At 44.6% G+C, this 13,804-nt stretch overlaps 1 protein-coding gene across 1 annotated transcript in view; it reads left to right on the top strand.

The window, feature by feature from the left end:
- Positions 1-12,078, top strand: part of LOC134352719 (E3 ubiquitin-protein ligase RNF166-like) — a 29,126-nt gene extending 17,048 nt beyond the window's left edge. Inside the window, exons 4-6 of the mRNA XM_063060126.1 lie at positions 1,216-1,348; positions 3,541-3,648; positions 10,828-12,078. Coding sequence (XP_062916196.1) covers positions 1,216-1,348; positions 3,541-3,648; positions 10,828-10,911 — 325 coding nt within the window. The 3' untranslated portion in view covers positions 10,912-12,078. The remainder of the gene's footprint in view (positions 1-1,215; positions 1,349-3,540; positions 3,649-10,827) is intronic.
- The last annotated feature ends 1,726 nt before the right edge of the window (positions 12,079-13,804 follow it).

Here is a 13,804-nt window from a genome sequence, read left to right as displayed (position 1 = left end):
TATTTTCAATTATCCCTGCAGGTGGCAGCACTAGTTGGCAAAATGGTGAGGAAGGCATAGAGCATATCTATCATATCCATGCACCCCACTTCAACCTACCAGCCCCACCCACCTACCCACCCCTTCACTTGGCTTCACCAATCACCGTCCAGCTTGTGCTCCTTCCCGTCCCCCTCAACCTTGAGGGAATCCTGCACAATGATTCCCAATAAACTTATCCACCTCTAGTTGTCCCTGTGTTTATAAATTGTTCATTATTTTCACCTGCACCAAGATAGGGTGAAATGTGTTTATATGCATGCTATCTGGACAGATCATTTCAAACATAAGTGCGTTGAGGTAGTACAAAATGAAGAACAATAACAGAATGCAGAGTATGGTGTTCTAGTTACAGAGAAAGAGCACTGCAGGTACATAATAGGGTGCAAAGCACACGATGGGGTGGATTGGGAGATCAAAATTTCATCCTGGAGCGGTTATTTCAAGAGTCTTACAACAGTGGGATAGAAGCTATTCTCGAGCCTTGTGGTACCTGTTCCTCTATCCAACGGGAGAGGGGATGAGGGAGAATGACTGTGGCGGAAGGGCTCTTTGATTTTGTCATCTGTTTTCCCAAGGCAGTTGGAAGCATAGACAGAGCCTATAGAGGGGAGGCTGATTTTTGTGATGGACTGGGCTGTGCTCACAATGCTCTGCAGTTTCTTGTGATCTTGGGCAGAGCAGTTACAGCATCAAGCCATAATGCATCCAAATGGGATGCTTTCTCTGCTGCATCTGTAATGTTGTTGAGTCACTTTCCTGAACAATTGAAATCTTTCTGGGTCCAAGCTTTGACTCATTAATAATGAGGGAGTGACGGCATATTTCCAATTCGGGAAGGTGGGCAAGTTGGAAGGAAGCCAGCAGGGGGCAGTGTTCTTGGTGGTTGTGATCATGGGTTTCAGAGTTGCTATCTGAGAAGTGTAGGTGAGAACTATAGTACATTTGTGCATACTACATCCACTGTGTTCCAGTGGTGGAGGGAATGGGTGTTTAATAATAAAAAAAACTGAAATAAAAGCTTTCTATTTCATACTTCCAGCAGATTTTTTTCATTTACAAATGAACGTTCAGGCTGGTGAAAGGAGAATCAATAAAGTGAATTTCTTTTCTCTGAATTTTTTTTAATGCTGGGACCTAAAATTAATAAATTGCCTCCTTCTTTTTACTTTCAAGTTCCCTTCAACCAATCGGATCAACAGAGATACTGCCAACATACAGTTGTCCGTATTGCCATGCGAGGAATTATGATGAGATCAGTTTAACTCAACACTGCCTAACATCTCATTACTTGGATCATCAGCGAGTGGTAGGTCCTTCAATGTTTTATTGTTCTAACAAAGCATTCCTAACTGGAGTCATAGTGCAAAACAACATGGCCCAACCAGTCCATGCTGACCACAGTGCCCACCCAGCTAGTCCCAATTTCCTATCTCCAGCTCAAGCCATCTAGGCCCCGCCCCTCTATGTATCTATTCAATTGCTGCTTACTGCATGGAATCAAAAACATTCAACATGCTATGCAGAGTTGAAATATTAACTATTAATGAAAATGAAAAAAAAGCTAACAAATACTGGAAATCTAAAATGAAATAGAAAATCGTGTACTCAGCAGGTTGGGACGCATCTGTGAGGTATTTCTTTCTTTAGATACAAAGTGGCTCTTGCTGAGTCTTTACAGCATTTCCTGTTTCTATTTACAGTGTGAGTATATCTGTTAGAAAACTGATTGGTGGCTGGAGTGGAATTTGAACTCTTAACTTTACAGTTTGAAGATGTTGCTATTTCCTACTGATTCATGCTGGACACAGTCATAACTTCTGTAGGACCTGACAATCCATGTTGTCCTGAGGAAACTTACGTCTGTGACTATAAGAGCCTCTGGAATGACTGTTTTACAAAATATCGGACTGGCAGAGGTGATCCATGATGGTCCAGGGAGAGAAAGCCAATGTCTAAAGACAACATCATGTTTGCAATGAAAACCTACTTGCAGTGGCATCACAGGGACATAGCATCAGATAAGGAGCATTCACAAAAAAAATCAAGCTAATATATTAAACTTTTTTTTACAAGGAAGAACACAATTGGAACAAAAGAAAAGTAAATTTTATGCAAACTTATCAAAGTGGTCATATGTTGCTATGCTGAAGGAGTGATTAGGATTGTGCAGGTTGGTTTGAGAAACAAATAGTCGAAGGGAAGTAACTGTTCTTGAACTTGCTGGAACACACACCCAATACTTTAGATTATGAGGACACTCAGTCCTCGTTTATTGTCATTTAGAAATGCATGCATTAAAAAATGATACAATGTTCTTCCAGAGTGATAGCACAAGAAAACACAGGACAAACCAAGACTAAAACTGACAAAACCACATAATTATAACATATAGTTACAATAGTGCAAAGCAATACTGTAATTTGGTAAAGCGAAACCATGGGCATGATAAAAAGAAGTCTCAAAGTCCCAATAGCCTCATCATCTCATGCAGACGGTAGAAGGGAGAAACTGTCCCTGCCATGAACTTCCAAAGCGCCGCAAACTTGCCGATGCAGCACCATTAGAAGCACCTGACCGCAGCGGACTCTGAGTCTGTCCGAAAACTTCGAGCCTCCGACCAGCCCTCTGACACCAAGCACCGAGTACCATCCTCTGCCGTGCACTTCGACCCCACCCCGGCTGCCAAGCAGCAAGCAAAGCTGAGGACTTGGGGCCTTCCCCTCTGGAGATTCTGGATCACATAGTAGCAGCGGCAGCAAAGCAGGCATTTCAGAAGTTTCACCAGATGTTCCTCCGTGCTCTCACGTCTGTCTCCATCAAATCAGGATTGTGCATGGCACCCTACTTGACAGATTACAGATATCATTCACTGGAGTGGCCGCTGCGAGCTGCGTCGCACTGCCATCTTCTCCTCTCGGAATACTGGAGGAACTCAGCAAGTCAATCACCTCTCAACTTCTTACTTCAACCCACTCCCCACCCCCTCACCTGGTCTCACCAATCACCTGCCAGCTTGTACTCTTCCCCCACCCTCCTCCTCCTTATTCTGACTTCTGCTCACTTCTTTCCCTGTCTTGATGAAGGGTTCCACCCAAAACTTCGACTGTTTACTCCCCTCCATAGATGTTTCCTGACCTGCTGAGTTCCTCGAGCGTTTTATGTGTGATGCTCAAGATTTCCAGCATCTGCAGGATTTCTTGTGTTGTTGAAACTGGTGATATGGGACTTCATGCTTCTATGCTTCCTATCAATGGTAGCTCTGAGAAGGTAGTGGGCTTCTATCAGGGCTACAAACCAGAACATCACATGGAGGATTTTCAAGCTCATAACTCTTTATTAGAGAATTGCTATGAATAGCAAGTTCAATGGTTGCTGTTGAATGAAGCCTGCAGACAAAGTTTGTCCTTGCTCACAGATTCTCCAGCCATTGCTTTGTAGTGAAGATGCTTATCCACAAGCCATTCTTCCCAGCTAAACTTTGGCACCCTTCCTCTGCAGGTCTGTCCCATCTGTGTGTCGATGCCCTGGGGAGATCCAAATTACCAGAGCAGGAACTTCATTCAGCACCTTTTGCTACGACACCAGTTCAGTTATGATTTCTTTGTGGTAAGTATGCTTCCATATTGTATCCAGTAGAAAGTTTAAAAATGTACTCAAGATACGTTCATTACTAGGAAAGCCAGCATTTTCACCTGTCCCTATTTGCCCCTTTAAAGGTGGGGAGAGGGGGGACGTTCTGCCTTTGTGAACTGTTGCAGAACCTCTAGTGGAGGTGTGAAGGACTGAGGCAAATTAGATTAGACCCAGTGTCGATGAAGGACTGGCAATTACAGGTTGAAGTTCTTTGATCTGGCAGTCCATCCAGAAAAGTGTGAAGTGACCCACTTTGGAAGGTTCATTTTAAAGGCAGAGTACAGGGTTAATGACAGGATGTACACCCCAGGGTTCTGAAAGAGGTGACTGAAGAGATTGTGGAGGCATTAGTAATGATCTTTCAAGAATTCAAGAGGGGGGGAGGGAAAGATGTGCTTAGCGGTGGGATCCCGTTGGAAGTGGCGGAAGTTACGGAGAATAATATGTTGGACCCGGAGGCTGGTGGGGTGGTAGGTGAGGACCAGGGGAACCCTATCCCTAGTGGGGTGGCAGGAGGATGGAATGAGAGCATGTGCATGAAATGGGGGAGATGCGTTTGAGAGCAGAGTTGATGGTGGAGGAAGGGAAGCCCTTTCTTTAAAAAAGGAGGACGTCTCCCTCGTCCTGGAATGAAAAGCCTCATCCTGAGAGCAGATTCTGCAGGGATCGCTCCCTATGCCACATCTTTCCCTCCCCCCCCACCACCGCTTTCCGCAGGAATCGCTCCCTACGCGACTCCCTTGTCCATTTGTCCCCCCCATCCCTCCCCACTGATCTCCCTCCTGGCACTTATCCTTGTAAGCGGAACAAGTGCTACACATGCCCTTACACTTCCTCCCTTACCACCATTCAGGGCCCCAGACAGTCCTTCCAGGTGAGGCGACACTTCACCTGTGAGTCGGCTGGGGTGATATACTGCGTCCGGTGCTCCCGATGTGGCCTTCTATATATTGGCGAGATCCGACGCAGACTGGGAGACCGTTTTGCTGAACACCTATGCTCTGTCCTCCAGAGAAAGCAGGATCTCCCAGTGGCCACACGTTTTAATTCCACATCCCATTCCCATTCTGACATGTCTATCCACGGCCTCCTCTACTGTAAAGATGAAGCCACACTCAGGTTGGAGGAACAACACCTTATATTCCGTCTGGGTAGCCTCCAACCTAATGGCATGAACATTGATTTCTCTAACTTCTGCTAATGCCCCGTCTCCCCCTCATACCCCATCCGTTATTTAAGTATATACACACATTCTTTCTCTCTCTCTCCTTTTTCTCCCTCTGTCCCCCTCACTATACCCCTTGCCCATCCTCTGGGCTTCCCCCCCTCCCCCTTTCTTTCTCCCTAAGCCTCCTGTCCCATGATCCTCTCATATCCCTTTTGCCAATCACCTGTCCAGCTCTTGGCTCCATCCCTCCCCCTCCTGACTTCTCCTATCATTTTGGATCTCCCCCTCCCCCTCCCCCTCCCACTTTCAAATCTCTTACTAGCTCTTCTTTCAGTTAGTCCTGACGAAGGGTCTCGGCCCGAAACGTCGACTGTACCTCTTCCTCGAGATGCTGCCTGGCCTGCTGCGTTCACCAGCAACTTTGATATGTGTTGCTTGAATTTCCAGCATCTGCAGAATTCCTTGTGTTTGAGATCTATTCCAATCCTATTTCCCATTACTGAGCTGTAGCTCTCTATGCAGGGTGTTTCAAGTGCTTATCAACATACTCCTCAAACACTGAGAGTCTCTGCTTTCACCTCCTCAGGTCATGACTTTTAGGCTTCAACCATCTGAGAGAGAAAAAAATAATCCTCTAATCCCATGCAAACCTTTGCCTTAAACCTATGCAATCTAGTCATCGGCATTCCTATTAAGAGGAAAAGTATTTCAGCATCTACCCTATTTCCCCCTTTTAGTCAGCTCCCCCCTCCATCTCCTTGATTCAAGGAAAACAAACGCAGACATTGTCTCTTCTCCTCTCTTCCACTGGGCAGACAATACAGAAGCCTGAAAGCACATACCACAGACTCAAGGATAGCTTCTGTCCTGCTGTTATAAGGTGAATGAATGGCTCCCTAGTACAAAAAGGTGGACACTTACCCTCACAAGCGACCTCACTAAGGCCCTTGCACCTTATTGCTGCCTGCTCTGAACTTCCTCTGTAACTGTAACACCTTATTCTGCAACACACACAAAATGCTGGAGGAACTCGGCAGGCCAGGCAGCATCTAGTGAAAAGAGTACAGTCGACGCTTCGGCCCGAGACCCTTCATCAGGACTGGGAAAAAAAGATGAGGAGCCAGAGAAAGAAAGTTGTGGAGGAGAAGGGAGGAAGAACCATGGGGTGACAGGCACCTTATTCTGCTTTCTCTTACTGTTTTACCTTGTACTACCTCAAAGCACTGTTGAAATAAAGTGATCTGTATGTTTGACCTTCTCACCTTACCTCAGTTCAACCCAGGACCTCACAGGATTGTTACCCATGCCATGTGCTAGTGAGGCCAGAAATAGCAATATCATACAGTTTAACCTGCAGCTAAGGAGTTGGTGTAGGAGCAAGGGCTTTAGATTTTTTTAATCATTGGGCTCTCTTCAGAGGTGCAAAGGTTCATTTATTACAAAGTATACAACTCTGAAATTCTTCTTCTCCAGATAGCCATGAAACCAAGAAAGAAAATAACACCAGCACGATCATTAACTCCCAAATCCCCCCTCCCCCCAAAAAATGAACAAGAACAGAACAACCCCTCATACCCCTCCCCTACACACAATAAAATGAGAAAGATCAGATGAAAAACACAGAACATAGAAAAACTAAGACTGCAAAAAAAAAGTCCATAGTCTAAAGTCCAAGTCCATATTTATATCCATATCCAAAATGCAGAAAACATGGGTAACATTCTCCGTGCACAGCAGCAGCCTCTCCCCTCTCCGGCAGCAGAGCGATCCCACCAGTGATCAAAAGGCAGTCTCCCCTCTCCGGCAGCAGAGCCATCCCACCAGTGATCAAAAGGCAGTCTCCCCTCTCCGGCAGCAGAGCCATCCCACCAGTGATCAAAAGGCAGTCTCCCCTTTCCGGCAGCAGAGCCATCCCACCAGTGATCAAAAGGCAGTCTCCCCTCTCCGGCAGCAGAGCCATCCCACCAGTGATCAAAAGGCAGTCTCCCCTCTCCGGCAGCAGAGCCATCCCACCAGTGATCAAAAGGCAGTCTCCCCTCTCCGGCAGCAGAGCCATCCCACCAGTGATCAAAAGGCAGTCTCCCCTCTCCGGCAGCAGAGCGATCCCACCAGTGATCAAAAGGCAGTCTCCCCTCTCCGGCAGCAGAGCCATCCCACCGGTGATCAAAAGACAGTCTCTCCTCTCCGGCAGCAGAGCCATCCCACCGGTGATCAAAAGGCAGTCTCCCCTCTCCGGCAGCAGAGCCATCCCACCGGTGATCAAAAGGCAGTCTCCCCTCTCCGGCAGCAGAGCCATCCCACCAGTGATCAAAAGCCAGGCAGCCGGCGCTCACCCTCTGCATTCGCCTCAATGTTTCAATCTCTCTCGTCACTTTAATCGGTGAACAATGGAAGCTGGGATTTCTACAGAAGAGATGGGTGCACCTAAACTGGATCAGAACTAATATCATTGGGGGAAAGTTTGCTAGTACTTCATGGGAGCGGGCGGGGGGGGGGGGTCAAACCAGAATTACAGGTGGATGGGAACCAAAGTGCCAGACAGACAGTGGAGAGGTTGTGGAGACAGATGTCGTTAAGACCTCAGACAAATTCATGTGTCAAAGGTTGAATATGGTGAGATTAATGTTCTGAGTTGCATGTATTTCAATGTAAGAAGTATTGTAGGAAAGGCAGGTGAGATCAGGTTATGGATTAATGCACGGAATTATGATATTGTAACCATTAGTGATACTTGGTCGCAGGAGGGGCAGGACTGGCAGCTCAATATTCTGGGGTTCCATTGCTTTGGACATGATAGATTAGGAGAGGTTAAAAGAGGAGGGGTGGCGTACTAGTCAGGAAAATGTCATGGCTGTGCTCCTTCAGGCTAGACTGGAGAAATTGTCTAATGAAGCTTTATTGGTAGATCCGTGGAATAAGAAGGGGATGGCCAAATTAATGCGACAGTGTTATAGACTACCCAACAGTCCATAGGATTTAGAGGAATAAATTTGTGTCGAGATTGCAGACTGTTGCCAGAAACATAAGGTTGTTACAGTAGGTGACTTTAGCTTCCACATATTGACTGGAACTCCCATACCGTAAATGGACTAGATGGGATAGAGTTTGTTAAATGTGTTCAGTAAAGTTTCTTTAAACATGTCATGGAAGTTCAAACTAGAGAGCGTGGGAACCTTGGTTTTCAAGAGATATTGAGACCCCACTAAGAAAATAAAAGGAGGTGCATGGCAGGTGACTAAAGTTTATGTACTTTGCATTTAGTGATCATAATGCTATTAGTTTCAAGATAATTATGGAAAAGGATAGGTTTGGTCCTCAGGTTGAGATTTTAAATTGGAGACAGGTCAATTTTGATGGTATGTGAAAGTATCTGGCAAGTGTGGATGGGGACAGGCTGTTTTCTGGCAGAGGTGTACTTTGTAAGTGGGAGGCCTTCGGAAGTGAAATTTTGAGAATACAAAGCCTGCCAGAATAAAAAAAATATAACAATGTAGGGAACCTTGGTTTTCAAGAGGTATTGAGGCATTGAGGCCCTGGTTAAGGAAAAAAAGGAGGTGCATAGCAGGTATAGGCAGGGAGGAACAAATGAGGTGCTTATGGAGTATAAAAGATGCAAGAGACCACTTCAGGAGGAAATCAGGAGGGCTAAAGAAGGCATGAGGTTGCTCTAGCGGACAAGGTGAAGAAGAATCCTAAGGGCTTCTGCATTGTAAGGGACATAATTGGTCCTCATGAAGATCAGAATGGCAACCTATGTGTGGAGCCAAAAGAGATGGGGGAGATTTAAATAGCGATTTTTGCATCTGTATTTACCCAGGAGACAGGCACAGAGTCTATAGAAGTGAGGTGAAGCAGCAGGAAGTTCCTGGACCCTATACAGATTACAGAGGAGGAGGTGTTTGCTGCTTTGCAGCAGATTAGGGTGGATAAATTCCCAGGGCCTGACAAGGTGTTTCCATGGACGCTGTGGGAGGCAAGTGCAGAAATTGCAGGGGTGCTAGCAGAGTATTTAAATCATCCTTTGCGTCAGGTGAGGCACTGGAGGATTGGAGAATAGCTAATGTTCCACTGTTTAACAAAGGCTTTAAGAATAAGCTAGGAAATTATAGGCCAGAGAGCCTGACATCAGTAGGGGAAAGCTATTGGAAAGTATTCTAAGGGACTGGATATATAAGTATTTGGATAGACAGGGACTGATTAGGGATAGTCAGCATGGTTTTGTGTGTGGTAGGTTGTGTCTAACCAACCTTTGAGGAAATTACCAGGAAAGTTGATGAAGACAAGGCAGTGGATGTTGTCTACTTGGACCTCAGCAAGGCATTTGATAATATCCCACATGTGAGGTTGGTCAAGAAGATTCAGTCACTTAGCATTCAAGATGAGGTAGTAAATTAGATTAGACATTGGCTTTATGGGAAAAGACAGAGAGTGATAGTGGAGGGCTGCCTCTCTGACTGGAGGCCTGTGACTAGTGGAGTGCTGCACGGATTGGTGCTGGGTCTGTTGTTGTTTGTCATCTATACCAACAATCTGGATGATAATGTGGTTAACTGGATCAGCAAATTTGCGGATCACACAAAGACTTGCAGTGTAGTGGACAGCAAGGAAGACTTTCAAAGCTTGCTGTGGGATCTAAACCAGTTTGAAAAATAGGCTGAAAAATGGCAGATGGAATTTAATGCAGACAAGTGTGAGGTGTTGCACTTTGGGAGGACAAACCAAAGTGGGTCTTACACAATGAGCGGAGGTGTGGTACAACCAAAGGATTCTGGGAATACAGGTCCACAATTCATTGAAAGTGGTGTCACAGGTAGATAGGGTTGTAAAGAAAGCACATTGGCCTTCATAGAACAAAGTATTGAGTACAGGAGTTGGGATGTTATGTTGAAGTTGTACAAAATGTGGGTGAGGCCTAATTTGGAGTATTGTGTGCAGTTTTGGTTGCCTACCTACAGGAAAGATGTAAATAAGTTTGAAAGAGTACAGAGAAAATTTGCAAGGATGTTGCTAGGACTGGAGGACTTAAATTATAAGGAAAGATTGAATAGGTTAGAACTTTTATTTCCTAGAATGTAGAAGATTGAGGGGGAGTTTGATAGAAGTATACAAACTTCTGAGTGGAATAAGTGGGGTAATTGCAAGCAGGCTCTTTCTACTGAGGTTAAGTTAGGCTGCAACTAGAGGTCATGGGTTAAGCGTGAAAGATGAAATGTTCAAGGGGAACATGAGGGGAGACTTCTTTAGTCAGGGGGTGGTGAGAGTGTGGTACGAGTGGCCAGCACACGTGGTGGATATGAATTTGATTTCAACATTTATGAGAAGTTTGGGTAGGTGCATGGATGGGAGATGTATGGAGGCTCTGGTCCGGGCTCAGGTCGATGGGACTAGGCAGTTTAAAAGGTTCGGCATGGACTAGATGGGTTGAAATGACTTATTTCCATTCTGTAGTTTTCTATAACTCTGACATCAATAAACCGATTTAACAATTTATTCACTCTTTCTTCATAGATGTATTGTCCCATCACCGGCAATATTCTGATGAATCTCCTTTGCACTCTTTCCTGAGTTTCCTATAATATGGTGACCAGAACTGCACACAGTGCTCTACTGTGGCCTAACTAATGTGCTCCTATGTTCTACTCTGCGTAACCACAATGGCCATTTTGTTGCCTCTCAACCAAATTGTTCAGACAGGATCACCCCAACTAATGTGCTGTTCATCTTGTGCTGTTCTATGCTGCCACCTTCAGGGCTTCATGGACATGACAACCAAGATCCTCCTATTCCTCACCCTTGAGTCATCCCAGTTAAGACTCTATCTCTAAGATGTAACACCTTGGCATCCTGGTGGAATTTGGCAAAGCGTTAAGGAATTCAGGAAAATTAACACCGATGCGAATTAGGAAGTAGCACAGGAGGTTTAGTAAAGTAGTTTTAGTAGCGACATTTTATTTGCAAAACTGAACTCTCTCCTTTCATTTCAGGACTACAGTCAAGATGAGGAAACCATGTTGCAAGGTGCCATATTGAATTCATTTCAGGACGTCTTTAGAATTCAAGATCAGTAATCGCTTCCAGTGTGAGATAGGTCACCTGGAAAAAGAATCTTCCATCCCAAGATCACTGCTATATACCATCCAATCTCTACAGGGGGGTGGCCAGACTTTTACTTTCTTTAATGAGACTTTCAACAAACATATTTTGTCTTCTTTTGATTTCTTCCCTTTTCTTAATCACATATTCTTTCCATGACTTAGACCCAAGCACTAGCTTCAGTTTTCTTTCTATTTCAGTCTGATTTTGTGTTTTATAGTGTCTATTAAGATCATGTCTTCTATTATGTGAGAAAGGGTTTTCACAAACAATGCACAACGGTTTGCCTGACGGACCCGCTATAAATAATAACTCATTTTCCCACTGTTCATTGAATTCACGCTACTATCACTTTCTGCTTTTCTTTTGCTCATTTTCTTTTGCACTGTGATGGGTAACTAAATGTAAAAATAAGGCTTAATTTTCAAAAAAGTACCAAACTGCAAATGTTCACAAAGTGCGAACAAGGCACAACTCCATAGCACACGAGTGTCAATCGTAAACTGACTGGCAAAAACCTGTGATGCACCGCTGGTGCAGACACCTGGCGTCTCAGGATCAAACGTGTATTGAACAGTTATGGAACGACTGCAGAACAAAAGTCCTTCTTTCCTAGCTTGACTCATTGAACATCTTTTAAAAATTGAAAACAGATTAATGTGAAAGAAGTTAGCATTCGCCAAAAGATGTGCACGAAATAATAAAATCGCTAAAAATAATTGCTAAGTTTTAGATTTATTCTCAGTAAAGCTACTTGAATTCCTGTTATAGATTTTTTCTTCTACAACTTGGTTTTTGGTTAATACTTCTTGCATGAGTAGGCTTACTTTTTTATTATTATCACTGGGGTGCAATGTGCCACTTCTAATCATCCAATACACCATAGGTTGACCATCCCTGCTCTACAGGCTTCTAACAGTGTCGTTATATAATTCAAAACACAGACTGCTGATCAATTTCCTCTCCACGTGTAAAGACTTTGCAATAACCATTTTGGGTATAACTAGGCAAAAAAATTGTCCGATTTTGAATAACTAATCCCTCTTGATGATTGTCTTTATGGATTTAGGTTTCAATTCCAAAAGTGTTGTAGATTTGGTAAATAATTTCTTCAACATTTAATAAAATTCATCTAATTATAATACTGGTGACTCACGGTAACTTCCTGATCAGCTGTTCTTGCATGCTCAAGTTACTGGGCATGTATACTCGTTCGGGGACTATATTTCAGCATATGCACTTGTGAGTGTGTGTGCCTTGTTGTAACAGAGGCAAAGGAATACAGCAGGCATCATGAATTTATACAAACATAAGTGGCAGATTGTGGAGTATATACTCTGTCATTTTTAAGTATGTACTGTTTAACTTGAATCCATCATTTATTCTCTGCATAGTGTGGGGATTAGTGTGAAGATATTTCAGGGAGAGTTTTTACCAAGATTTATCTGTCAGGATAGCAGCTATTGAGGTCAGGCAACATCAGATCAAAACCCCTGATGATCCAAGCCAGCCATTGACTCTGATTACAAACATTCATAAACCCTTCACCCCAGAGAGAAGCAGAGCATTTTGTCAGAATTGCCCTCACTTAAAGTCGCATGTGAGATTTCAGAATTCTGGCACAAGCTCAGAGAAATGGTTGAAATTCACCAGGTGCATCCTAAGGAGTACACATGTTGGTAAAGGCCGAGTGCCCAAAGAATATGTGGGACAGTATGGCCCAGGGGGTGCAGGATGGGACATGAGCAACTACTGGGAATGCCAGCAATGAAGAGATATCACCTTTTTCACAGGGAAGCAAGGCAGCGACTGTGGGGGAAGTGAGAGTAACTGGGGAGTGATAATAGCAGTGATTCAAAGAGCTGATGAGCCAGCCATGGATTGTGAAGAACGCAAATATCGAGCTTCAGAAGAGTATTGAGGGTTGGATAATCCAGGGAGGGATGACCCAGTCTTCCTGAAAATGCTGAAGTAAGGCCCGAGCTCAGCTCACCATAAAGTTTTAGATTTGGGGGTAGTCATGGGAATGACCTGCTCTGCAAGTTTCATGGCCAGTAAGATAGACTAAAGGAAGGGCAAGAGAAGTTAGAAAGTAGCCGTAGTGAATTTGTTACTGCTGTGGCTTCTTGGGCCATTGTTGAAGCAGTGTCTAAAAAGAGAATCGTTCACCAAAGCAGGTAGAATCCACAGCAACACCCTTTCTTTCTGATTTGGCTGTTGACCAGATTATGGAGCCAGTGAGGTCAGACAAGCAGTTGACAGCAGCCTCTGTTTCCAGTGGTGGTCATCCACAGATGTACACAAGAGGCTTATTAGGGGACCAGCAATGTGAAATGTTAGTGGACACAGAATCGTCAGTACTGATCATGACTGGAGAGCCGATTGACATTACCAGTGAAGGAGGTGAAACACTGAGGGTGGAGAGAAGTCTGCCCCAGGTACTTGAGATTGAGGGAGTGCAACTTCCTGTAGGTTTCTGGGTGTGCCCAGACAATGAAGGTACTATCCTGGAGATAAACACACTGAGTAAGGCAGGTACTATCATAGACTCAGGAAAAGGAGAAATAGAATGGGCAAGACAGGGATGGCAAACATCTGTGATGCACAAAGCATCTAACATGGCTAACAGAGAGACAGCAGCGCCAAGCAGGGAGGGGAGACAGGGCAATGTGTGGGAATCATGTCAGGAGAGGGGCCAAGCACAGCCAGGAGCTGTTGGAAGTCGTGCAGCTGCCTGAGGAGGGAGCAGTGATTAAAGTAAAGGCTCATCAGAAAGGGGATAGTAAGGAGCAGAAAGGGACCGAGTGGACAGACATCAGTGCGAGGAGGGCAGCGGAAGTACAAGTAGCAACAGGAATTACAAGTGTA

Source organism: Mobula hypostoma, chromosome 1 (assembly GCF_963921235.1).
Source record: "Mobula hypostoma chromosome 1, sMobHyp1.1, whole genome shotgun sequence".
Classification (NCBI taxonomy): domain Eukaryota; kingdom Metazoa; phylum Chordata; class Chondrichthyes; order Myliobatiformes; family Myliobatidae; genus Mobula; species Mobula hypostoma.
Note: the sequence above shows the minus strand (reverse complement) of the source record. Positions and strands in the feature narration are given on the sequence as shown.